The sequence below is a fragment of the Aquila chrysaetos genome, chromosome 17 (genome assembly GCF_900496995.4).
Source record: "Aquila chrysaetos chrysaetos chromosome 17, bAquChr1.4, whole genome shotgun sequence".
NCBI classification, from domain to species: Eukaryota; Metazoa; Chordata; class Aves; order Accipitriformes; family Accipitridae; genus Aquila; species Aquila chrysaetos.
The window spans coordinates 1,984,974-2,004,616 of NC_044020.1; the positions used below are offsets into that span (position 1 = coordinate 1,984,974).

The 19,643-nt window shown below is 62.2% G+C and overlaps 2 protein-coding genes across 6 annotated transcripts; both read left to right on the top strand.

The window, feature by feature from the left end:
* Window positions 1-1,102: 1,102 nt before the first annotated feature.
* Window positions 1,103-9,018, top strand: LOC115352669 (extracellular serine/threonine protein kinase FAM20C-like). Of its 3 annotated transcripts, none has more exons than XM_030041199.2 (11): window positions 1,103-1,216; window positions 1,763-3,900; window positions 5,403-5,578; window positions 5,666-5,744; window positions 6,255-6,347; window positions 6,532-6,647; window positions 6,952-7,132; window positions 7,263-7,372; window positions 8,072-8,150; window positions 8,291-8,353; window positions 8,440-9,018. In XM_030041199.2, exons 2-11 carry the CDS (start codon window positions 3,422-3,424, stop codon window positions 8,672-8,674), a joined length of 1,611 nt encoding a protein of 536 aa, XP_029897059.1. In that variant the 5' UTR covers window positions 1,103-1,216; window positions 1,763-3,421; the 3' UTR covers window positions 8,675-9,018. The 3 variants fall into 3 exon arrangements, with proteins under 3 accessions (XP_029897059.1, XP_029897058.1, XP_029897060.1); XM_030041198.2 differs by having other exon boundaries at window positions 8,072-8,153; window positions 8,294-8,353; window positions 8,440-9,017; XM_030041200.2 differs by lacking the exon at window positions 5,666-5,744 and having other exon boundaries at window positions 5,441-5,578; window positions 8,072-8,153; window positions 8,294-8,353.
* Window positions 9,019-11,253: 2,235 nt separating this feature from the next.
* SUN2 (Sad1 and UNC84 domain containing 2) lies at window positions 11,254-19,349 on the top strand. Of its 3 annotated transcripts, none has more exons than XR_003927101.2 (18): window positions 11,254-11,374; window positions 11,679-11,831; window positions 12,570-12,742; window positions 12,862-12,996; window positions 13,184-13,279; window positions 13,471-13,564; window positions 13,786-13,856; window positions 14,100-14,224; window positions 14,594-14,824; window positions 14,915-14,992; window positions 15,080-15,123; window positions 15,597-15,762; window positions 15,838-16,065; window positions 17,127-17,211; window positions 17,323-17,438; window positions 17,624-17,787; window positions 18,224-18,316; window positions 18,438-19,349. XR_003927101.2 is itself a non-coding variant. In XM_030040349.2 (18 exons), exons 2-18 carry the CDS (start codon window positions 11,707-11,709, stop codon window positions 18,549-18,551), a joined length of 2,142 nt encoding a protein of 713 aa, XP_029896209.1. In that variant the 5' UTR covers window positions 11,254-11,374; window positions 11,679-11,706; the 3' UTR covers window positions 18,552-19,349. The 3 variants fall into 3 exon arrangements, 1 of the variants encoding a protein (XP_029896209.1); XM_030040349.2 differs by having other exon boundaries at window positions 17,620-17,787; XR_003927102.2 differs by lacking the exons at window positions 18,224-18,316; window positions 18,438-19,349 and adding an exon at window positions 18,099-18,201.
* Window positions 19,350-19,643: the final 294 nt, after the last annotated feature.

Here is a 19,643-nt window from a genome sequence, read left to right on the forward strand (position 1 = left end):
ATGGGCATCTCTGCAGGGTCGTGGTGACCCGCAGATGATCGCAGGAAGCTGCTTACCTCAGCACACAATCTTTCGGCCTTGCTGCCGGTTTGTTATCTCTTTGGCCACCAGCTGACCAAAGCTGATGTCTCTGTGACCTGCATCGGCAATAAGCGAACGTTGACCGCTCCTCAGTCTTCTCGAAGCACAGGCTTGCAAACAGATTGAGGTGAGCTAGGTGTGAATTTGCAGCAAGTCAGCTCCCACACTGTAACTCCCCCAAGGTAAGTGCAAGGTGGCTCACAGGAGAGCGGCAGGCTATTTTTGTTTCCAAGGCTAACAGCTTTCCCACAAGAAGTCACCAGGAAGAAGCCAACCCGTCTTTGCTGGTTTGCGTGCCCATCATCGGCACTGTATGCGAAAGCACACACCTCAGCTTCCCAAAATTCAGCTGTGCATGTCAAGGCCCCTGCTCTGAGGCAAGTGTTCAATTTTCAGACCCGTTGCCAGTTGAGCCATGCTGCGCTGGCCCATGTGTGTTAGAAGACTTTCGCCCTCCTTTTGCTGTGGAACTGGCATGTTTTGGGGCACGCCTGTAATTTTCAGGTGAGTACAGTTTATGGATCAGAGATGGTCCCTTGTTCTGTGTTTTCCCACAAAAGAGACCCCTCTGTGACTGATGCTTTGGAGCTTCTAGGGCCTATCTGGTTTTGACTATAAAACTGCAGTCCCTTGCTGAAGGATTTTACCTTACAAATTTTCAGCAGAAAGCTGGGGAAGTTGGCAACAGGTGGCTTGCTATTGCATTCTCCTCTCCGTCTCATTTCTTGCCCCCTGCCTATTGCTGCCATTACCCATCAAAGCATCAGGCTGAATCAGATGTAGAAAAGGAGATGAAAAACGCAGGGTGATGCATCGGTGCCAGCTGAAATGACCCTTTCTATCCACTCATCCCGGAAAGCTGCGATAGCAGCTCAGAGGGCTGCGCTTCATGATTTCATCCCTCCCCGTGGAGGGGAGATGGGCAACATCATTATCAGCTGCCGGGGAGTCCTGACTCGGTGCCAGCAGTGGAAATGTCCTCGGATGTACTCCTCCTCTGCCCCAAGGGTGACTCGAACCTGCTGGGAAGTGTGGAAGGCGCTGGGAAGATGGAGGAAGAGCTGGAGGAGGGGGGAGATGGGAAGAAAGAGGTGCGAACTCAACCGCTTCCCCGCGATGATGTCATGGCAACAAGGTACGTCGACATGCTGTCAGGCGACTGGGGCAGGCTTTGAAGCTCTCCGGCTCTTCCCCGTTGCTGCGGGCTCGTGTCTGACTCGCTGAAAAATCTTTCGGTTAATATTTAATGCCGGCATTGAAGTGCTAAGGGTGGCAAGCGCCCCAGCTAATCCCCCTGCCTCCACTTTCTGACGGGATGCTAAATCGGGGCCGGGGGTAGGATTGCAAGATAGATCCCCTAGCCCGGGGATGGGACCCTTGGTCAGTAGGGTGGCTTCAGCCCATAGGGTCCCTGTCCCCGTCTGGCTCTAGGGCTTGGGAGGGAGGTCTCTATCCCCTCAGTCCAGTTTGGAGCTGGTTTGGAGCACTGGAAGAAGAGGGGGGGTCTCATTCTCCCCTCAGTCTCCCAGGGCTGGCTCTGGAATAAAGAAATCTGTGGCCCTGCTTTGGGAGCCGAGCCCAGCTCCTTTGATGCAAGCGGTTAGCACATGGTTTTTGTTGGTGGTTTGTTTTTTTTTTTTTTTTTTTTGCTAAGCAATGACCTAACGATCCCGTGTTCCAGCTACAGCCCCTCCTAGGTGCCTTCTTTCCAAACCGTACGTCCGGACTGGATCCAGCAAACCTCCTGGAGCAAGACGCCGTGTTCCCTTCCCTGGGGAAGCCATCTGCTCCCCTCCGCCCGACTCCTTCTGCAGGGCTTCGAGCTCGCCAGCCGGCTTGGAAAGCTCTCCTCCTCCTCCTCCTCCTCCTCCTCCCCTTCGCCCCGGCTCCCATCGGCCATCTTGTTAGCGCAAGACACGGGGAAGGGAACGCGGGGCTGGCTGAATCTGGGGCGGCTGATGGTGTCAGCCGGAGGCGGTTTCCAGGCAACTGTCGCGCCGTGGGACACGACGAGCCGAGAACACCGGGAACACCGCGTTCTCGCCGCACCGGCTGGGAGGGGGGCCGAGCCCGACACGGACGGAGCCGGCATGGGACGGTGCGGAGAGGGCAGCGCGAGCAAGAGGGTAGCGCAGGGATGGCAGCAGAAGAGGGAGGGGGTCTCCAGCGTACCCCCTCCTGCTCGCCGCTCGTCGTACCCTCCCTGGCTTGGAGCGAGGATGTCCAAGCTGGCTGCTGGTACATCATGCAGTGAGGAAGGACTGTGTGATGTACGGGATTTCACGTGCCCTCTTCGTCCTTTGGGAAATCGAAAAGAGGAAAAACATCGCTCTGGGCTCTGTACCCAAGCCCCCAGGCTTGTTGCGGGTGATCCCGTGCTTCTCCGTCCCTTAACAAATCCAAAGCTCCCTCCCTACGAGTCACCAACACAGCTCCGTGTCCCTGGGTGTCACTGGAAAAGTGAATTTCTTGTAAAAATGGGCTGCCCTTCCCTTCCGCAAGCTGCCAGTCCTCCCCAGCGCTCGATGCGTCCCGCTGCCCCTCTCTCCTGATGCCAGAGGCAGCGTCCCCGCTCCTGCCCGCCTGCCTCCCCTGCCTGCTTCAGAGGCCCTGGGAGCATCCCTGCCCGTGAACCTCACCTGCCTGGCAGCCCTTCCTTAACACTGCCAGCCCAGCTTTTCCCTTCCCAGCGATGCTGATACCCGCATCCCCTGCATTTTACCTAATTTGAGTGGTTTTTGAAAGGGGGGTTGAGTACAAGTGATTTTGAATAGGTTGGGGAGGGTGATAAAACTGCTGTGGCTGAGCAGCAGGAGAAAAACTCTCCTGGATTACAAGTGTGTGGATATGATGGACACGGGGAATGGGGGTGCGTAGTGCTGGGCAGGGTGGGTGCTGCAGAAGGGCAGAACCGCTTTAATGCCCTGTATACCAAGAAATGTTCTGCAGCCCCGCGCGGGTGATGGCACGGAGGGACGGGACTGTGCAGGGGGTTATCTGCAGCCATCGCTGTCCCCGAGCCAGCCTTGCGGCTATTGATTTGGAACTTGCCCCGTTCACGCTAACCTTGGCGGTACCAACTCACCCCTTATCAGCGCTGATAAACCCCGCCGAAACCTCCCGCCCCGTCCCGCTGCCGGCCCGGCGGCATCACCCCGCGAGGTGCCGCGGTGACAGATCTTTCCTACGACTCTGCCCTCGCACCGGTTGCTCTTTTTCTGCGATGCTCTAAATCCGGGACGCCTCGCTCCTATTTTTGCATAGAGGCTGCGGTCGCACGGACTCTCTTTTAGCCCCGGGTGGGTGCCCACCCCTTGCTGAGCATCTCGGGTGAGGAAGGATGCGGCGCCGGCTGCAAACGCTTTTCCAAAGGAAATTTAAAGTCAGCCTCCTCTTCCTCGTGCTCTTGGCCCTCCTGGTACACCTGGCGATGGATTTGGCTCTCCCCGCAGCCCGCGGGCCCTGCGGCTGCGATGCAAAAGCACCGAAAGCCTCGGGCGTCCCTTCAGGCAACCCCGTGCTGGCTGGCCCCAAAAAGCTGAGCCTGCGAATCCTTCAGGATTTCAGCGGCAGCAATGGCTCCTTGGAGAAAGGCTCCCAGCTGCAAGGAGCGAGGCCGCAAGCAAGGGATGGAAAGCCGGGGGACCGGCACCAGCGCGGAGAGGGGAATGCGGGGCGGACCGAGGGATCAAAGCTGGCAGCGCTCTTCGAGCATCCTCTTTACAACATCCCCATGCCGGAGGTGACAGAGAAGGACAAGCTGTTTGTCGTCAACCCCATGGAGAAATTCAGCCTGCGCAGCAGCGGCAGTGACGAATGGTGAGGAGCGAGCTCAGGCCCGGCGTGTTTTTGGGGGATACGTGGGTTCGAGGGGACAAGCGGCGGGGAGAATACCCATCGTTTCCTTGTGTAAACCAGCATCCCATCCTGGTGGGGCCCCAGTTGCTGAGCACGCTCTTCTTGTGCCTCAAGTCCTCTCTTAGCTCTGAATTTCTGGGCTGCTACCCGGGAGCCTGTAGCGCACGCTGACGCCAAAGGAGACTCTTGAATTATTCATAGTATTATGTAGGGTATCTTTTAGGTCATCTGCTCGTCTCCTTTTCTTCCCCAATGCAGACTCTAGCCTTTGGTCTCTCTCTATATATTTGAGGAAGTCCCCACTCCAGATTTCTAACCGGTTTTATCTCCCTCTTCTGACATGTTGGAGATGCCAAGCCCGCAATGTAGGTTACCTTTCACCGTGAGACCGTTCCCGTCCTGCATTTCGCAGGACATCGCCTGACCTCTTTAGGCTTGCCGTATGGTGAGCTCACCGCTGACGGCTGCCTATTTTTATCACTGGACTACTAACCTCTAATTAGGAGGGAAGATATTAAAAGCTTTAGCGTCAATAACACGTAGCAGCTTCCTTATGGAAAGCACACCTTCCAAACGTGGTGGCTGCTAAAATTGGGAGAGAATAAAAGCTGGTTTAAGAGCTGGTTTCCGCAAATGGGCATTTGCCTTGTCTCTGAGGACCACCTCACCTACAGATAACCATGGGAGATGGGTCTGGTTTGATGAAATTGGGGCACAGTCTGCATTTTCCTAGAGAGAGAGAGACGTGAATTTGGGTTATAGATGCCCTGGACCAGACTGGCCCATTGCAGTGCAGGTGGGTGCTGGTGCAGAAGCGGGGGCAGATAGCCCCAGGAGCCCCCCTTGAATGCCAGCAAACTGCAGATTTGCAAGAGGCACAGAGACAGGGATAGTGCTTACCCAAACTTATCTCCCTGGGGAAACCAGGGGTGGGTGATAAACCCATCCAAGGGGAACTGGACTTTGAGGGCGAGAGTTCAGGTCGGCGCTGGGGATGGCTGGGAAGCCCCAGCTCCTCCACCCCTGTTTTACAGATGCGTGTGTGTCCTCAGCGAGCATGGGGGGGGCGGCCGTAGCCGGCTGTATTCCCAGGAGCTAATCCCTTGGGGAAAAAAAGTGAGACGAGCTGCTCCGACAGGGAAATAAAGGCACGGATGAGAGGAGCAGGATCAGCCCAGGGATTTTCCGCGGGGGATGCGGGGGAAGACAGTGAGCCCCCTCCGGCTGTGCTGGCCGGTCTTCCCGGTCACCAGCCACGGGTGGGATCTGCCCAAGTGCCAGGAGCCCCAAGGAGGGTGCACGGGGCAGAGCGTTTTGCCACCATCCAGGGCTTGCGCTGGGCTTTGCCCCCACCTCACCCACCATGCGCCGGCTCCCAGGAAGGGCCTGGGGACACCGGATCCGTCCCGTCCCAACTAAACGCTGTCATTGTTGTTGGGGTGGCGGTGGCTGTCGGGCTGCAGGGTCAGCAGCAGTAAAGCCGAGACGCTCCTCCCGACAGGGAAGACGGCCTACGACACCTACCCTACCTGGCTCAAATTCCACGTCGGCATCAACCGCTACGAGCTGTACCCCCGCCGGGACCCCCTGATGCCCACCCTCCTCCGGGACTTGGCCACGCAGAGGATCGTCAGCTCGGGTACCACCTCCCTGCCCGCACCCCTGCCCGCACCCCTGCCCCGCTGCCTGCTGCCCGCCTCCCTCATCCCCCTGTGCCCCCTTTCAGTCCAGAAGTCCGGCGGGACCCAGCTCAAGCTCATCATGACGTTCCCGAATTACGGGCAGGCCCTCTTCAAGCCCATGAAGTGAGTAGAGCCGGGGGGACAACCCCATAGCCCACCCGCACGGTCCCATTAGGTGGTGAGGAGCGGCTGGAGGAGATCACGGAGGGAGAGATGGAGAAATGCTTCATGCGCTGCCTCGCTTCAGCACCCCCCCCCCCCCCAAAATTTTGGCGAGCGGGGTGGTCCCCTTCCCCTCGCCTTCCTTGATGGTGCTTGCGGCAGGCTGGGCGCAGCTTGTGATGGGGTAGTGACCTCCAGTGGTGGAAAGAAGAAGATGGTCCCTGAGGACCATCCAGGACCCTCCAGTCCATGAAGACTTCCCAGCCCTTGGGTTGGGAGCAGGGGGTGCGTGGCGGCCTGGCTGGGGGTTTGGGGCCACGCCACCCAGCGGGGAGCAACTGGAGGAGACCGGGTCTGGCTGTGTCTCCAGTGGCACCGGGGACACGAGGTGAGGGGTGGTTTGGAGCCAAGCCCACGCTTGGGGTGACCCCATCCATGGCCATCACCCCCAACCCTCGCCTCTCCTCCCAGGCAGACCCGGGACCAGGAGACCCCCGTTGACTTCTTCTACTTCTCGGACTTTGAGCGGCACAACGCGGAGATCGCAGCCTTCCACCTGGACAGGTGAGCGCAAGCTTTGCATCCAACTCTGCCCTCTCGTGACAGCAACGCGGCAGAGAAAGTGCTCCTTCATCCCACCTCTTCCTCCCCGTTGCAAGCGATACCTGCGTCTCGCAGCGGTTTTAATAACTTGCTGTGAAAACCAGCCGGGGTCAGCAAGAAAATGGTTCCAGGTTCTGTGTTTCAGGATCCTGGATTTCCGGCGAATCCCCCCAGTTTCTGGCCGTTTGGTCAATATAACGAAGGAGATTCGTGACATCACCACCGACAAGAAACTGGCCAAGACTTTCTTCATCTCCCCAGGTGAGCTTTCATCCCGTCCATCCTCTCCGGCAGCCACCAACACGGAACTCACGTGGAGCCGGCTGCTCCTGCCCTGGTTCCCCCTTGCACCGGGGCAAACCGTCCCTTTGGGGACAGCTCCAGCTCCCAAGGGGCTCTGCTCCTCAAGGCCTTCCTTGCCATTGCTTTGCTGGTGGCACGTGGCCACGGCGCATGGAGCATCCTCACCCGGGGTGGGGTGGTAGCATGGCCTCACCCTGCATGGGGGCAGCAAGCCCGTTGCGTCCCCGCTCTTCGTCAACCTTTGCTTTGTCCCCACGGCCAGCGGGCAACGTCTGCTTCTACGGGGAGTGCTCCTACTACTGCTCCACCGAGCACGCCCTCTGCGGCAAGCCGGACCGGCTGGAGGGCTCCGTGGCCGCCCTGCTGCCCGACAAGACTTTGGCCAAGCGCCGTTCCTGGCGCAGCCCTTGGCGTCGCTCCTACCACAAGAGCAAGAAGGCTGAGTGAGCCGGGGGCACGGGGCTGGGGGGCGTGGGGCAGCAGAGCTGTGGGATGGGAGGGGGCCCCCCCCCCCACAGCCGCTCTCATGGCCCCGGCGTCCCGTCCCCCCCCCACCCCGACCTCTGCTCGCAGGTGGGAGCTGAACCCCAACTACTGCGCTCAGGTGCGAGACACGCCGCCCTACGACAGGGGCCATCGCCTCCTCGACCTCATCGACATGACGGTCCTCGATTTCCTCATGGGTGAGCCCCGCCGTGCCGGCGCGGGGGGCCGCGGGGGTCCCTCGGGACCGGGAAACCCAAACGGCTCCGCGTCCCGCGGCACGGCGCCCTGCCAGGTTTGTTGGCCAAACCGTTGCTCAAGCTGCAGAGAGCCGAGCTCTTACCCAAAAACGAGAGCAAAGGGCTGTGCTGTTAGGGCGCATCCCAGGCAGAAGCCGAAGGACGAGAGATGCCAGGGAGGAGATCCCAGCTGAACACCCCGGGCGCGGGAAGCGCTTGCCGGCAAGCTCCCACGTGCAGCTCCCGGGGAGCCGGGGCCGGCCGTGACGCTTCCCAGGGCCCATGCCGCCTCTCCCGTCCCCGGGGCTGCTCCTTCCTCCCTGCGCTGTCGTCCCCCCCCCCGCCACCATATCTGACTTGGAGAGCTTCCCATCTCCTCGTCCCCGGCCGCCCAGCCGTGCCTTTGCCATTACTTCTGCTCCATTTGCCGCTGTTGTCCCTCCATGAGGCTGCCGGGATGAGAAGGGGCCTGGAGGCCCCGGGGGCTCTGCTCGGGTCCCCCCCCCGCCACGGCCATGGCCACCAAATGGACACCTTACAGGTGGCCCCAGCCCTTCTCCCCAGCCTCTGGGTTTCGGTCTCGCACCGGGAGGGTGCTCCATGTCCCTGCTCCCACCTCCCGACCCACCACCCGATGGCAAATTTATTGCCCCGCCGCAGGCAACATGGACCGGCACCACTACGAGACCTTCGAGAAATTTGGGAACGACACTTTCCTGCTCCACCTGGACAACGGCCGTGGGTAAAGCGGGGTGGGTGTGGGGGGAAGCGATCCCAGCAAAGGGGTGAGGGGGAGACCACGGGTCTTGCCGAAACGTGCCCCACGTGGGGCGACACCACCCCGACACCCACCGGCAGGCTTCTCCCCCCCCCCCCCCCCAGCTTCGGCACGCACTCACGCGACGAACCGTCCATCCTGGCCCCGCTCCGGCAATGCTGCAGGTAAGGGCTTCCCATCGCCCGTCCCGGAGCTGCCGTCCGGCGAGAGGCTCCCCGCGTTGAGACCTCTCCTTCCTCATCTTCGACAGCATCAAGAAGTCGACCTACCTGCGGCTACAGCTGCTGGCCACCCAACCCTACCGCCTGAGCGACCTGCTGCGGGAGGCACTGGCCACCGACCCCCTGGCACCCATCCTGACCGAGCCCCACCTGCGGGCGCTGGACCGTCGCCTGGCGAAGGTGCTGGCGACGGTGGGACGCTGCCTGGCCGGGGCGGCTCGCCGGGATGAGGTGGTGGTGGATGATGTGGGGTCATGGGTGTGATATGGGGCGGGCGGGGGGGGGGGCTCGGTACCCCGCCGGGCTGGGGTGTTTTGGCACGCTGCCGAGGGCGATACGGGGACCGGCGTGCAGTTCGGACTCTGCGGAGCGTCGGCTTTCGGCGGCGCGATGGACTGGGAAAGCGGGATGTAAGGATAGCCGGGACTGGGGAGGGTATTTAAATAAAATGTTGGGCTAGTGGAGAACACGCAGGCTGAGATCTCCCCCACCAGCGCGGTTTTCCCAGCCCTGGCCTGTCCTTGCGTGCCCGGACGCGTCGCTTCAGCCCTCCAAAGCCTTTTAGGAAAGGGTAGGGATTTTTCCTGCCTTTCCCCGGCAAGGCCTGCCAAACTCAAGCGGTTGGCAAGCTCCTCGCGTCCCCCTCATGCCCCGATGACCCCCAAAAAGAGAGCTGAGGCTCCCCGCTGCCCGCGTGGGGAAACTGAGGCACCCAACCGCTCGCTGCTTATCCCTGCCCTGCTCTTCCCACTCCCACCCAAAAACCAACCCCCACGGCTCCGGCATTGCCGCCTCCGTCGCAACACCGGGGATGCAGCAAGGCGGGGAGGGGGGGGGCCAAACCCCATTTTTCCCCCCTCCCCAGCAATCCCCCCCAAATCCCCCGGGAGAACCGCCGCCAGCTCCCTCCCCACCCAAAAAAGCGGCTCTTCAGAGGGGACGGATTGACCCGGGGCCGTGCACCCTATTTAGTGCCCGGTAGCTCAGCACCCAGCTTATCCCCTGAGCCTCCCCGGGGGGGTTAATCCGCGGCAGAGGTTACGTCAGCCGGGGCAGGTGCCACTGCTACGGCCACCGCCGACGTCCCCAGGACGGGGCACAGGGTTGGCATCGGCACGGTCGGAGATAAAGGTGCCACGGGGGGAGGAGAGCTGGCCTCCGGCCCGGCCGGTCATCCGTGGGGAGATGGGAAGCCGAAGGAAAGGGTGGAAAAAAGGGCGGCTGGCACAGGAGGAGATGGAGCTGCCCTGGGAAAGCCGGGCGGAGATTTAGGCCGGAACAAAAAACGGGCTCGAAAGGGAGGAAAAAAACAAAAAGAGACAAAGAGGATCTGTCCGTGTTACACAACGGGGCCGGGGACTCTGAATCGGGGTTTGTTGCGGTGTGACCCCCCCGTCGTCCCCCCCCGACACCGGCAGCACGTCCTCAAACCCCGGCACGGGGAAGAAAAGGTTTCGGGGCTGTTTTGCAACAGGTTATTCCCCTTCTGTTGGCTTCATATTTTGTAACCTTTTCTACAAATGCCTTTTTAACACCATACCCAAAACCGGCAGAGCCGTTCCCGCCCCGTGTCCCACGGACGTGGCCCCCCCCAACCGTGTCCAGACACAGGCGGCCGGTTCACCCCCCCCCCCCATCGCCGCCCCCCCCCGGCAAATCTTTTTCCGAGGCGTCGTCGGATTTAGTAACCAGAGCGTGGGAGGGCGGCTGTTTTCTCAACTCCGCGGCCGGTTTGCACAACGCCGCGGCCGTGCCCGTCGCCCGTTCAAGGTCCCACGGGATCAGCCGGGTTTGGCTCGCGCCCCGCTGCCGAACCGGCCCGGCCGCCGGCGGCGGGGAGGGGGACGGGAACGGGAACGGGGCGTCCGAAGCCGCGGGCCCCGGGGAGCGGCGGAACCCGCTCGCCCGGTCGCGGCGGCGTGGCCACAAAGGCGTCGAGCGAGGCCGCCCACGCCGCGGGGACGGGTTCGGTCGTGCCGTCGTGCCGGTTGGCGCGGGGGGGTGCCGGGTATTTCCCGCCCCACCGGAGCTGGTACGTTGGCCGCCCCGGCAAAACCCAAAGAGGGGCCGGGGAGCAGCCTCCAGTTCGGGCCGGCGTCACCCAGGGGACCTGGCGGTGTGGGCCGCCCGCCGCCCTTGGCGGGGGGGGGTCCCATGCCAGGGCTGAGGCGTTTGGTGCCCAGGTCCCTGCGGGCAGCCAGGGGGTGTGGATGGGCCCTCCCCATCGTCCCCCCCCAAAAAAAAGTGATGCTGATAATAATAAAATGAAATGAAGTGAAATGGAACTAAATGAAATGAAACTAAATAAGATGAAATAAAATAAATAAAATAAAAAAAAATAAAATAGAACAAAATAAAATAAAAATAAATAACATTAAAAATAAAATGAAATGAAACTAAATAAAATGAAATGAAGCTAAATAAAATGAAACTAAATGAAACTGAATAAAATGAAAGAAAATAAAATAAAACAAAATAAAATAAAAATAAATAAAATAAAAAAATAAATAAAATAAATGAAATGAAACTAAATGAAATGAAATGAAACTAAATGAAACTAAATGAAATGAAACCAAATAAAATGAAATAAAATAAAATGAAGCTAAATAAATAAATAAATAAAACAAAGCTAAATAAAATAAACCGAAATGAAACACAACGAAATAAATAAGAGCGTAATAACGGCACTAGCGGTACAATGACGCTAAGGACCCCACCGCTAACACGGACGGCGATCGCGCAGCGGCTCTTACAGGCCGGGGGGGGCGGCGGCGGCCCCGGCGGGCGCGCGCGCGCGGTGCGGCGGGGCGGGGCGGGGCGGGGGGGGGGGGAGGGAGCGGGGGGGGCGGGGGCCGGTGCCGCCTTCCCCTGCAAAACAAAAGGGAGCGGAGCGGCGGCGGGGGCGGACGGACGGACGGACGGACGGGGCGGGGGGGCTGCCGTCCTGCGCTGCGGGACTCGCCGGTGGGTTGGCGTGGGAAACGGGGGGGTTTGGGGGGGGCTCGCGGGTGGGCCGGGTTGTACCGGGGGGGGGGGGGGGGGTGTGCTCGCGTGGGTGGCCCGTGGGAGGGGAAGGAGGTTTATAAGCCTCTGGGGGGGGGGCTCGGAGCACCCCCGGCCGCACCGGGCACCCCACGGCCGCCTGCGCGGGAGGGGGGGTTCCGCCGGGAGCCCCGCCGCGGGGCTGGGGTCCCTTCCCGGGTGGGGGGGTCCCTTCCCGGGCGGGTGCTCTCCCACCGACTCCTTCCTCGCCGCCCCCCCCCCGCAGGTGAAGGGTGACAGCCCGTGTCGCCGCCATGTCCCGCCGCAGCCAGCGCCTCGTCACCTCCCGCTACTACCCCGGGGACGACGATGCCACGACCGGCGGCAGCGGCTCCCTGCTGGGGGGGCAGCAGCTCCCCTTCAAGGAGAACACCAGCAGGTGAGTTGCTGGGGGGGGTCCCCCCCTAGTTGCTGGGGGGGGAACGGGGGTGGCCCCCCCCCTAGTTGCTGGGGGGGGAACGGGGGGTCCCCCCTAGTTGCTGGGGGGGGAATGGGGGGTCCCCCCTAGTTGCTGGGGGGGAACGGGGGGGTCCCCCCTCTTCCCAAACGGGACCGGGACGCTCCGTGCCAGCACCGCGGACCGGGCACTTTCCCCGGGTGGGGGCAGCGGGGCGGCTGGCAGAAGGGGAGCGCGAGGGCGAGCTCGCTGCGTTTCGTCATGGCCGCCGGCAACCTTGGCGCTGGTTGTGCCAAGCAAAAGCCGCGGGCTCGCCGTCCCTGGCACCTCGGTGTGTCCTTTTTCCCACCTCGACCCTGGCCCGGGTGCCGTGGGTGGGTGGGTGGGTGGGTGGGGGGGCTGCGTGCCTCTTCCCGGCCGCAGCCGCCTCCGGCTCGATGGCGGGAGGGAGATGCGCTGCAAGTGCCGGGCCGGAAAACCGCAGCGGTGCGAGCGGAAGCGGTGCCGGCAGCCGCCCCGGGGACGAGCGGGAGGGCCTTTCACAAAGCGGCGGTTGCACCTTCCGAAACTTGCCGTGGGGGAGGCGGCGGAGGGAAGCGATGGCGGCCAAGGGGTTGGGGCGAATTCCCCGTTTTCTCCCCCGTGGGTGCATCGTGACCCCCCAGCCCCCCAAACCCCATAACCACGCATGGCTGATGAGCCCCTCCTCACCCCCGGCAGGACGATCAGGAGGAAATCGAGCAGCACGAAGCGCCTGTCTCCCGCCCCCAGCACCCAAACCTCCTACTACAGCGAGTCCATGATGAGCGAGTCCTACCTGGGGGGCAGCCGGGGCCTCGCCGCCCTGGGCAGCTCCATACTGGACGATGCCCTGGACAGCAGCACGTACTGGGGTGAGCCCTCCCTCCCTGGGCACTGGGGTGGTGGGGCAGCCCCCCCGGGCCGGCTGGCTGGCTTGCCCCCTGCGGGGTTGGGGTTTTTTTTCCAGGGAGATTCTGTGTTTTGGGGGCAGGTGGGGAGCTCTCCACCAGGAGGAGAAGAGGCACAGGGGACACCGAGTCCAGTAAGATCAACGGGCTGCTGGAGAGCAAGACGTACGACACGTACGCCTCGTCGTCTGGGTACTCTTCGGAAGACGACTACGCTGGTAGGGATGCGCCAGCCTCTCTGCGGCGGCAGGGATGCTGGGGGAGATGTCCCCGAGGGGACCAGCCCGGGACCTGGCTGTGCCCGGGGTGCTGCCTACCACCCCTCGTGCAAAGCCTTCGCCCTGGGTGACGCACAGGGGTGCAGGCTCCGTTTGGTGACTTACCGCCTCGCTTCTTCCTTTCCAGGTCACTTTTACTCAGGCCAGAGTAGCTCCGGGTCGGGGCTGAGGACCGCAGCCTCCCGGGTGGGCTCCTTCCTCTGGCAGGTGCTCACCTCCCCGGGTGAGTGGAGGGCTGGCGGGGGGGTTTCCAGCAGCACCCTTCTTCCCTGCAGTATCTCCGCTCCCCACATGCCGGGTGTGCTGTTCCCTGATCGGGCGGAGGGGTTTTATCCCCGCTGCGGGAGCATCCTCGGGGACGGAGGGGACATCTCTGCCGGGACCCCGCCTGAGGCTCGGTTTCTCTCCCGGCAGTTCGGTTCGTGGGATGGCTGTTCTCCGGGCTGGCAGCTGCCTGGCACCGCCTCACCGGCGCGGGTCCCCGCTCGGGCGGCATCCCCTTCTCCAGGTGAGCGTGGTGGTGGGACGTCGGGATGGGGGAAGCGTTGGGGAAAACCCGCCGGACCCCGGAGAGGGGCTGCCCCGCGGAGCCCGGCACGCGCGGGGTGGGCGTCTTGTGCCGAAGCCCGGCTGGGCTTTGCTTTCCCTCTGGCCCCCATCCAGAGGGGTGCTGGGGTGGGCGAAGGTGGGTGGTGTCCTACAGACCCCTCTTTCTTTTCCGTGCTCCAGGCGCTACCCGTGGCTGAAGAGGTCCCTGCTGCTGCTGCTGCTCCTCCTGCTCCTCGCTGCTGCTGCCTACGGTGAGTCGGCCTGGCTGGATCTGTTGCCTTGAGATTTGGGAACAGTGCAGAGCATCCCGCTGCCGTACCCGGGGCAGGGGAACGGATGGGATGGCCCCGAGCTCCGTTCTCGTGGCTTCTGGTACCCTGGTGCGTCTGCACCCCTGTGCTGGGGCCTCCTGGTAACCCCAGGAGATGCTGACGGCCGAGTCTCTGCACATCCACTGCTGTCGTTTTAACCGTCTCATCCCACTGCACGCCCAGGAGCTTGGTACTTCTACCCATACGGGCTGTCGACGCTCAACCTCCCGCCATTCCCGTGGTGGGGAGCCGGGAAGCTTTCCTCCTCCGATGTGCCTGGGGCGGGGGACCTGACCGCGCTGGACCAGGTGAGCCTCGGCAAAAGTGCGGCGGTGGCCCGGGTGGGATGGGCGCTTTGCGGGGAGAGCTGGACGGTGTGATCCGTGGCTGAAGGAGCCCTTCCAGGGGATGGGGAGGTGGTGGACGGGACAGAAGGTGGCTCCATGCTGGTGGAAACGGCTCGCCCAGCTTGTGGCCATCTCGCTCTCGGGGTGTCGCAGGGCATCTGCCCTCTCCTGGGAAGCAGCAGATGAATGAGATGCCACTGACCCTGGGAACCGGGGGGTCCTGGGTCCCCTTTCACAGGGATCCCTGGGGAGCAGGTGCCCCCCCCCCCCCACCACGGGTGGCCATAACTCCCCGGGGGGCTGCACCGTGCCCTGCCTTTGCCGCCGCAGGGGCTGCGAGGGGAGCACCGGCTCCTGGCTCGCTTCCAGGCCTTGGAGAAACGCTTCGAGGCGCTGGAGGCCGAGGTATCGCGGTGGGAGCTGCGGCGAGGGGCGGCAGCGGTGACGGCGGAGGGAGAGCCGCCCCCCGGGGACGTCCTGGCACTGCTGGAGGGGCTGGTGAGCCGCCGGGACGCGGGGCTGAAGGAGCATCTCCGCACCGATGTGACCAGCCACCTCCAGGTGAGGGGTGCCGAGGGGGCGCAGGGGGAGATGGGGGCATACGGGGTCAGGCTCTGACGTCCCCCCCACCCCTTGTTTCTCATCCTGCAGGGCGAGCTGGATGCCTTCCGAGCCCAGGTGCAGAGGGATTTAGATGGGCGCCTGGGGAAGATGGCACAAGCCTCTCAGGTAAGAGGACGGGCGTGCGGTGGTACCCGGGCAGGACATCCTCGCCACCGGCATCGTGGGTCTCACCCCTTCCCCTTCTCCTGGCAGGAGATGGAGGCACGCTTGCTGGAGCTGAACTCGGAGTGGCAGAGGTAACGCCGGCTGCCCGGGCAGAGCTGCAGCTCTTCTGGGGGCAGGCAGATAGCAGGGTGAAAATCCCCACAGCCAGGCTTAGGAGGGGTTTCCAGGTCTGGTTTACTCTGGGCAAAGGAGAGGTTGGTTGAGAGGTACAGTCTTGTGGGGGGAAAGGAGGGATGGATATGCGGGTACGTTGGCAAGAAAGTGCCCTGGCTGGCAGCAGAGCTTGGAGAGCGACTGCGGCAAACGAGCTTCGCCACCGTCATTTTGCATCACCGTGGGGAGCGTGGCCCTTCAGCCGAGGGGCGAGCCGGGGATGCTTTCCCACGGGATGCAGTAGAAGAGGTCGTCGCCACAGGAATTAAAACCCTTTGGGGCTGGAGATGGGGTTGAGCGTAGGCGGTGAGGGATGAACCCCCTCCCCTAGTTTGCAGAGGGGGAGCTGGGGCTGTCGGCGCAAGGTTTTGTTGCCTTTCTCTTGGCGCAGCTCTGTGCAGGAGGGCCTGCGAGGGAGCTTCCAGCAAGAGGTGGGCAAGCTGGAGCAGGAGGTGGCAGCGCTGAGGAGGGAGCTGGCGGGTCTCAAGTCGGACCAGGAGGTGATGGGGAAGCACGTGGAGGGGATGCTGGAGCAGCTGAAGGCCGTGCGTGCTGATGTGAGTCCCCGGTCCCCACCCCGTTCATCACGAGGGTCCCTGCCCCGGAGCTGAGCTCTGTCCCCACTCTTTCAGGTGGAAGCGCAGTTCCCGGCGTGGGTCAGTCGGTTCCTGTCGCAGTCCCGCCAGGACGGTGCCGCTGGCCTCATCCTCCAGCGGGAAGATTTGCAAGCGGAGCTCCAGGCCCTGGAGCGCAAGATCCTGGCCAAAGTCTTGGAGGACCGGAGGCTGTCGGCACGGGATGCTCAGGCCGGTATCGGAGCGGCCCTGCGGCAAGGGGGGACCGCAGGGGTGACGGAGGAGGTGAGTGCTGACCTGAGCCCCAGGGACATGATGGTGACCACGGGTGTGGGATCGGGGGCTGCCCCCCATGGCGCGTGTGCAGGGCAGGGGGGTGGCACGCATGCCTGGCAGGTGGCAGAGCCGTGGAGACGGCCCTTACAGCTGGGACATCGATCCGGGGCTCACATCCCACCTGGCAAGAGCATCCCTGAAACTCTTCCATCCCTTCTCTGCCGCCAGCCTCCCCTGGGCTGTGCCCGTGCCCTGTCCTGGAAGGGGTCGCAGGTGGCGATATCCACGCGCCTGTGAGGCTCTTGCTGCCTTAAAATCCACGTTTCTGCTCGTGTGTCTTTCACTGAGAAAGCGGGGCAGGTGCCAGCAAGGTTTCCACGGGCTGAGCATCTTGCTTACCCCTGTCCTTCAGCAGCACCGCCGAGTCATTTGGGGCAAAGCATTTCAGCAGAATGACACCAAGGGAAAAAATGAGCCTGCTTGCTTTGGAAAGAGTTGTTGGCAATTCCCTGTGGAGGTAGCAGAGGGAGGGATCAAGCTGGGATTAGCAGTCCCTGCAGTCTGCATAAGCTTTGTGTGCACGCCATAAAGTTTAGACCCGTAGCGGTGCTGCAGGGTCACAGCTCCTGGGGCTGGGTTTGGCTCCAGAAGGATGCTCCAGCCGGCTCCCCCTTTTCTGGAGGAGGGGAGCTCCCATCGATCCTGTGTGATGGGGCAGGAGGGGCCAGCAGATAATGCTGGGGAGGACGGGTGGGCTGTCAGGTTGTGTCTGGTACGCACTGAGGGATACTCCTTCTCCCCTGGGGCCAGCCCCTCTTTTGGGATGGGGATGGGTGAGCCCAGCGTGCCTGGGCGCTTGCCCCTTCATTGCACAGCTCCTCTCGTCTGGGGTATTTTTAGCAACCTCTAACGAGGCTTCCCAGCCAAATGCGTGTCCTCTCGTTTTTGCCACGGTGATTCATCCCTCGGCTGTTTTGTGGGAAGGTCCTTGTGCCCTCTCCGAGGCGGGTTGGGGACGGGACACCCGCCCTGGCCCTTCACCCCTCTCATGCCTTCTGCTCCCACCGCAGCAAGTGCATCTCATCGTGGGCCAGGCCCTGAAGCGCTACAGCGAGGACCGCGTGGGGATGGTTGACTATGCTCTGGAGTCGGCGGGTAGGTGATGGGGGGGGCTCTCGCCCACCCGGGACGAGCCAGCCATCCTGGGGAGGGGACCAGAGGGTGCTGACGCGCAGCTTACCTGCTGCCATCCCCTCTTCGTGCCAGGGGCCAGCGTCATCAACACGCGCTGCTCGGAGACCTACGAGACGCGGACGGCGCTGCTGAGCTTGTTCGGCATCCCCCTGTGGTACCACTCGCAGTCCCCCCGTGTCATCCTGCAGGTGGGCACCCTCGGGGCGAGACCCCACTGAGGGGGAGGACCGGGTGGGCCGGTTCTCGCGTGGGCTTGGTGGGTTTTATTGGGCTGTCGCTCCAAGCAAGCGACCACGCTGATGTTGGGGTGGGGAGAAAAGCGGCACCGATGGTGATAACGTTGCTGGTGTCTTGTTCCCACGCTCGTAGCCAGATGTCAACCCCGGGAACTGCTGGGCGTTTCGTGGGTCCCAGGGCTTTGCCATCATCCGCCTCTCCAGCGTTATCCGCCCCACGGCCGTGACGCTGGAGCACATCCCAAAAGCCCTCTCGCCCCAGGGGACCATCCCCAGTGCCCCCAAGGACTTCGCTGTCTATGTGAGTGCCCTCGCCCGGACCCGAGGGAGGAGCGGGGGGACACGGTGGGAAGGTGCCGTGGCGGAGGACGTGGGAGGGGAGGGCTAGCGAGCCCCGTACCACGCTGTGGGGTGCTCTGGGGGGGTTGGTTTTATCCTGAAGAGGAGGAAGAAGCACTGGGGGGGGGGGGGGGGAAGCACTGGGCTTCAGGAGGGGCTTTGGGGGGACACTGGGAGAGAGGGGATCGAGTAGGTGTAACTCTCTCGGTCTTCCCCCCCATCCTTCCCCACTGGCCCCTGTCCCCATTTGCCCGTTTTGGCCTGGAAGAGCAGGAGCAGGGGCCAAGCGCGCTTGCGTCTCCGTCTCCCTCTTTCCCCCCCTGGGTGCGCTCATCGCCTCCGGTCTCCCTCTCTGATCGCCCCCGGTTCTCCCTTTCTGCCTCCCTGCCCCTCTGTAGGGCTTGAAGGAGGAGAGAGAGGAGGAGGGCTTTCTCCTCGGGCAGTTCACCTACAACCACGACGGTGACCCCATCCAAACGTTTTACTTGGAGGTAAGTAAGCTTTGCCCTCGGAACGCCCGACCCCAAGAAGGAAATGGGGTCCCCGGGGGCTCTGAGCCCTCGAGAGCTCTCAAAGGCTCAGGTTTTTCCTTCCCCCCCGCTTCTCCCCAAGGGTGATGCTGTGGGCACGTACCAGCTGGTGGAGCTCCGGGTGCTGAGCAATTGGGGCCACCCCGAATATACCTGCATCTACCGCTTCCGCGTGCACGGGGAGCCGGCGCACTGAACCCCGGCTTCTGCGTGGGACGAGGATGCTGCCGGGCCGACAGCAAGAAGGGATTCGTCTGGTTCGCTGCTTCATACGTAGAAATCCCGGGATGCGCCAGCAGCCGCCCCAGGGAGCTGCTCCCCTCGGGGGAGGAGAAGAGCTGGTGTTTAAGGGGTGAGGCTTTCACTCTTCCAAGGACCGGGGTGGCGAGGCAAGAGCATCCCACGTGGGTCCTAGCGCAGCCTGGCTTGTTTTCAGCGCGTATCGGACATTTTAACTTTTTAAGCTAATTTTTTATCGGGTCTGCGCAGCCCCTCGTCCCCGTTGCCCCGCTTCTTTCTGACGGCGCGCCTAGCGTTGCCGGGGCTTGGGAAAGGGGTATGTAATTTTGCGATGTGCTTCACGCGGGCTTGGGCGTGATACGGCGTATGGGACTGCGGTGACTGGCTCGGTGCTGCCAGAGTAGGTAGGAGCCACCGGTCACGGCCACCGAGTCTCTCCCCTCTATGCAGGGTCATCTCTCCTGCCTGGCATTGGTTTAGGTAAAGCTTTCCACACCTCCAATGCTGGGCCAGCAGAGGGGAAATAAGTCAGTATTAACAGAGTATTAACATAAAACTAACGGTTTGGGCAGCAGGAGGGGAGAAATTTGGCACACGGTGGTGGTGGAGCCCGCCCCGGTGCTGCTGTCCGTCCGCTCGAGCCCTCTTGCTGCCGGCGGCTGTGTTGGGTCTTGGCGATGCCGTCAGCCTCCCTGGCTGGCCGGTTCCCTGGTGTTAAGCTTGACAATGCTATTGAAAATTCCTGTTGCCTGCTTCCCCTTTTGGGTTTGTTCTGGTTTGGTTTTTTTTTTTGGGGGGTTGTTTTTTTTAAGGGTGGTGGGGAGGGGGGGGTATTTTCCAGTTGGGGTGTTAGGGATTTTTTTTTTTTTGTAGTAACAAAGGAAAAAAGACTTTTTCCATGTGATTTCTACTTAACCAGAGGACGTTATGTGGCGCTGCTTGGGTGAGTGGCTTAGATGCGGAGAGGGCTAGAGCTTTGTTTAGTAGGAGAATAGCGCACACAGTAGGATAAGCTAGAATAAGATGAGCAGAGCCGTTTAAAATACGG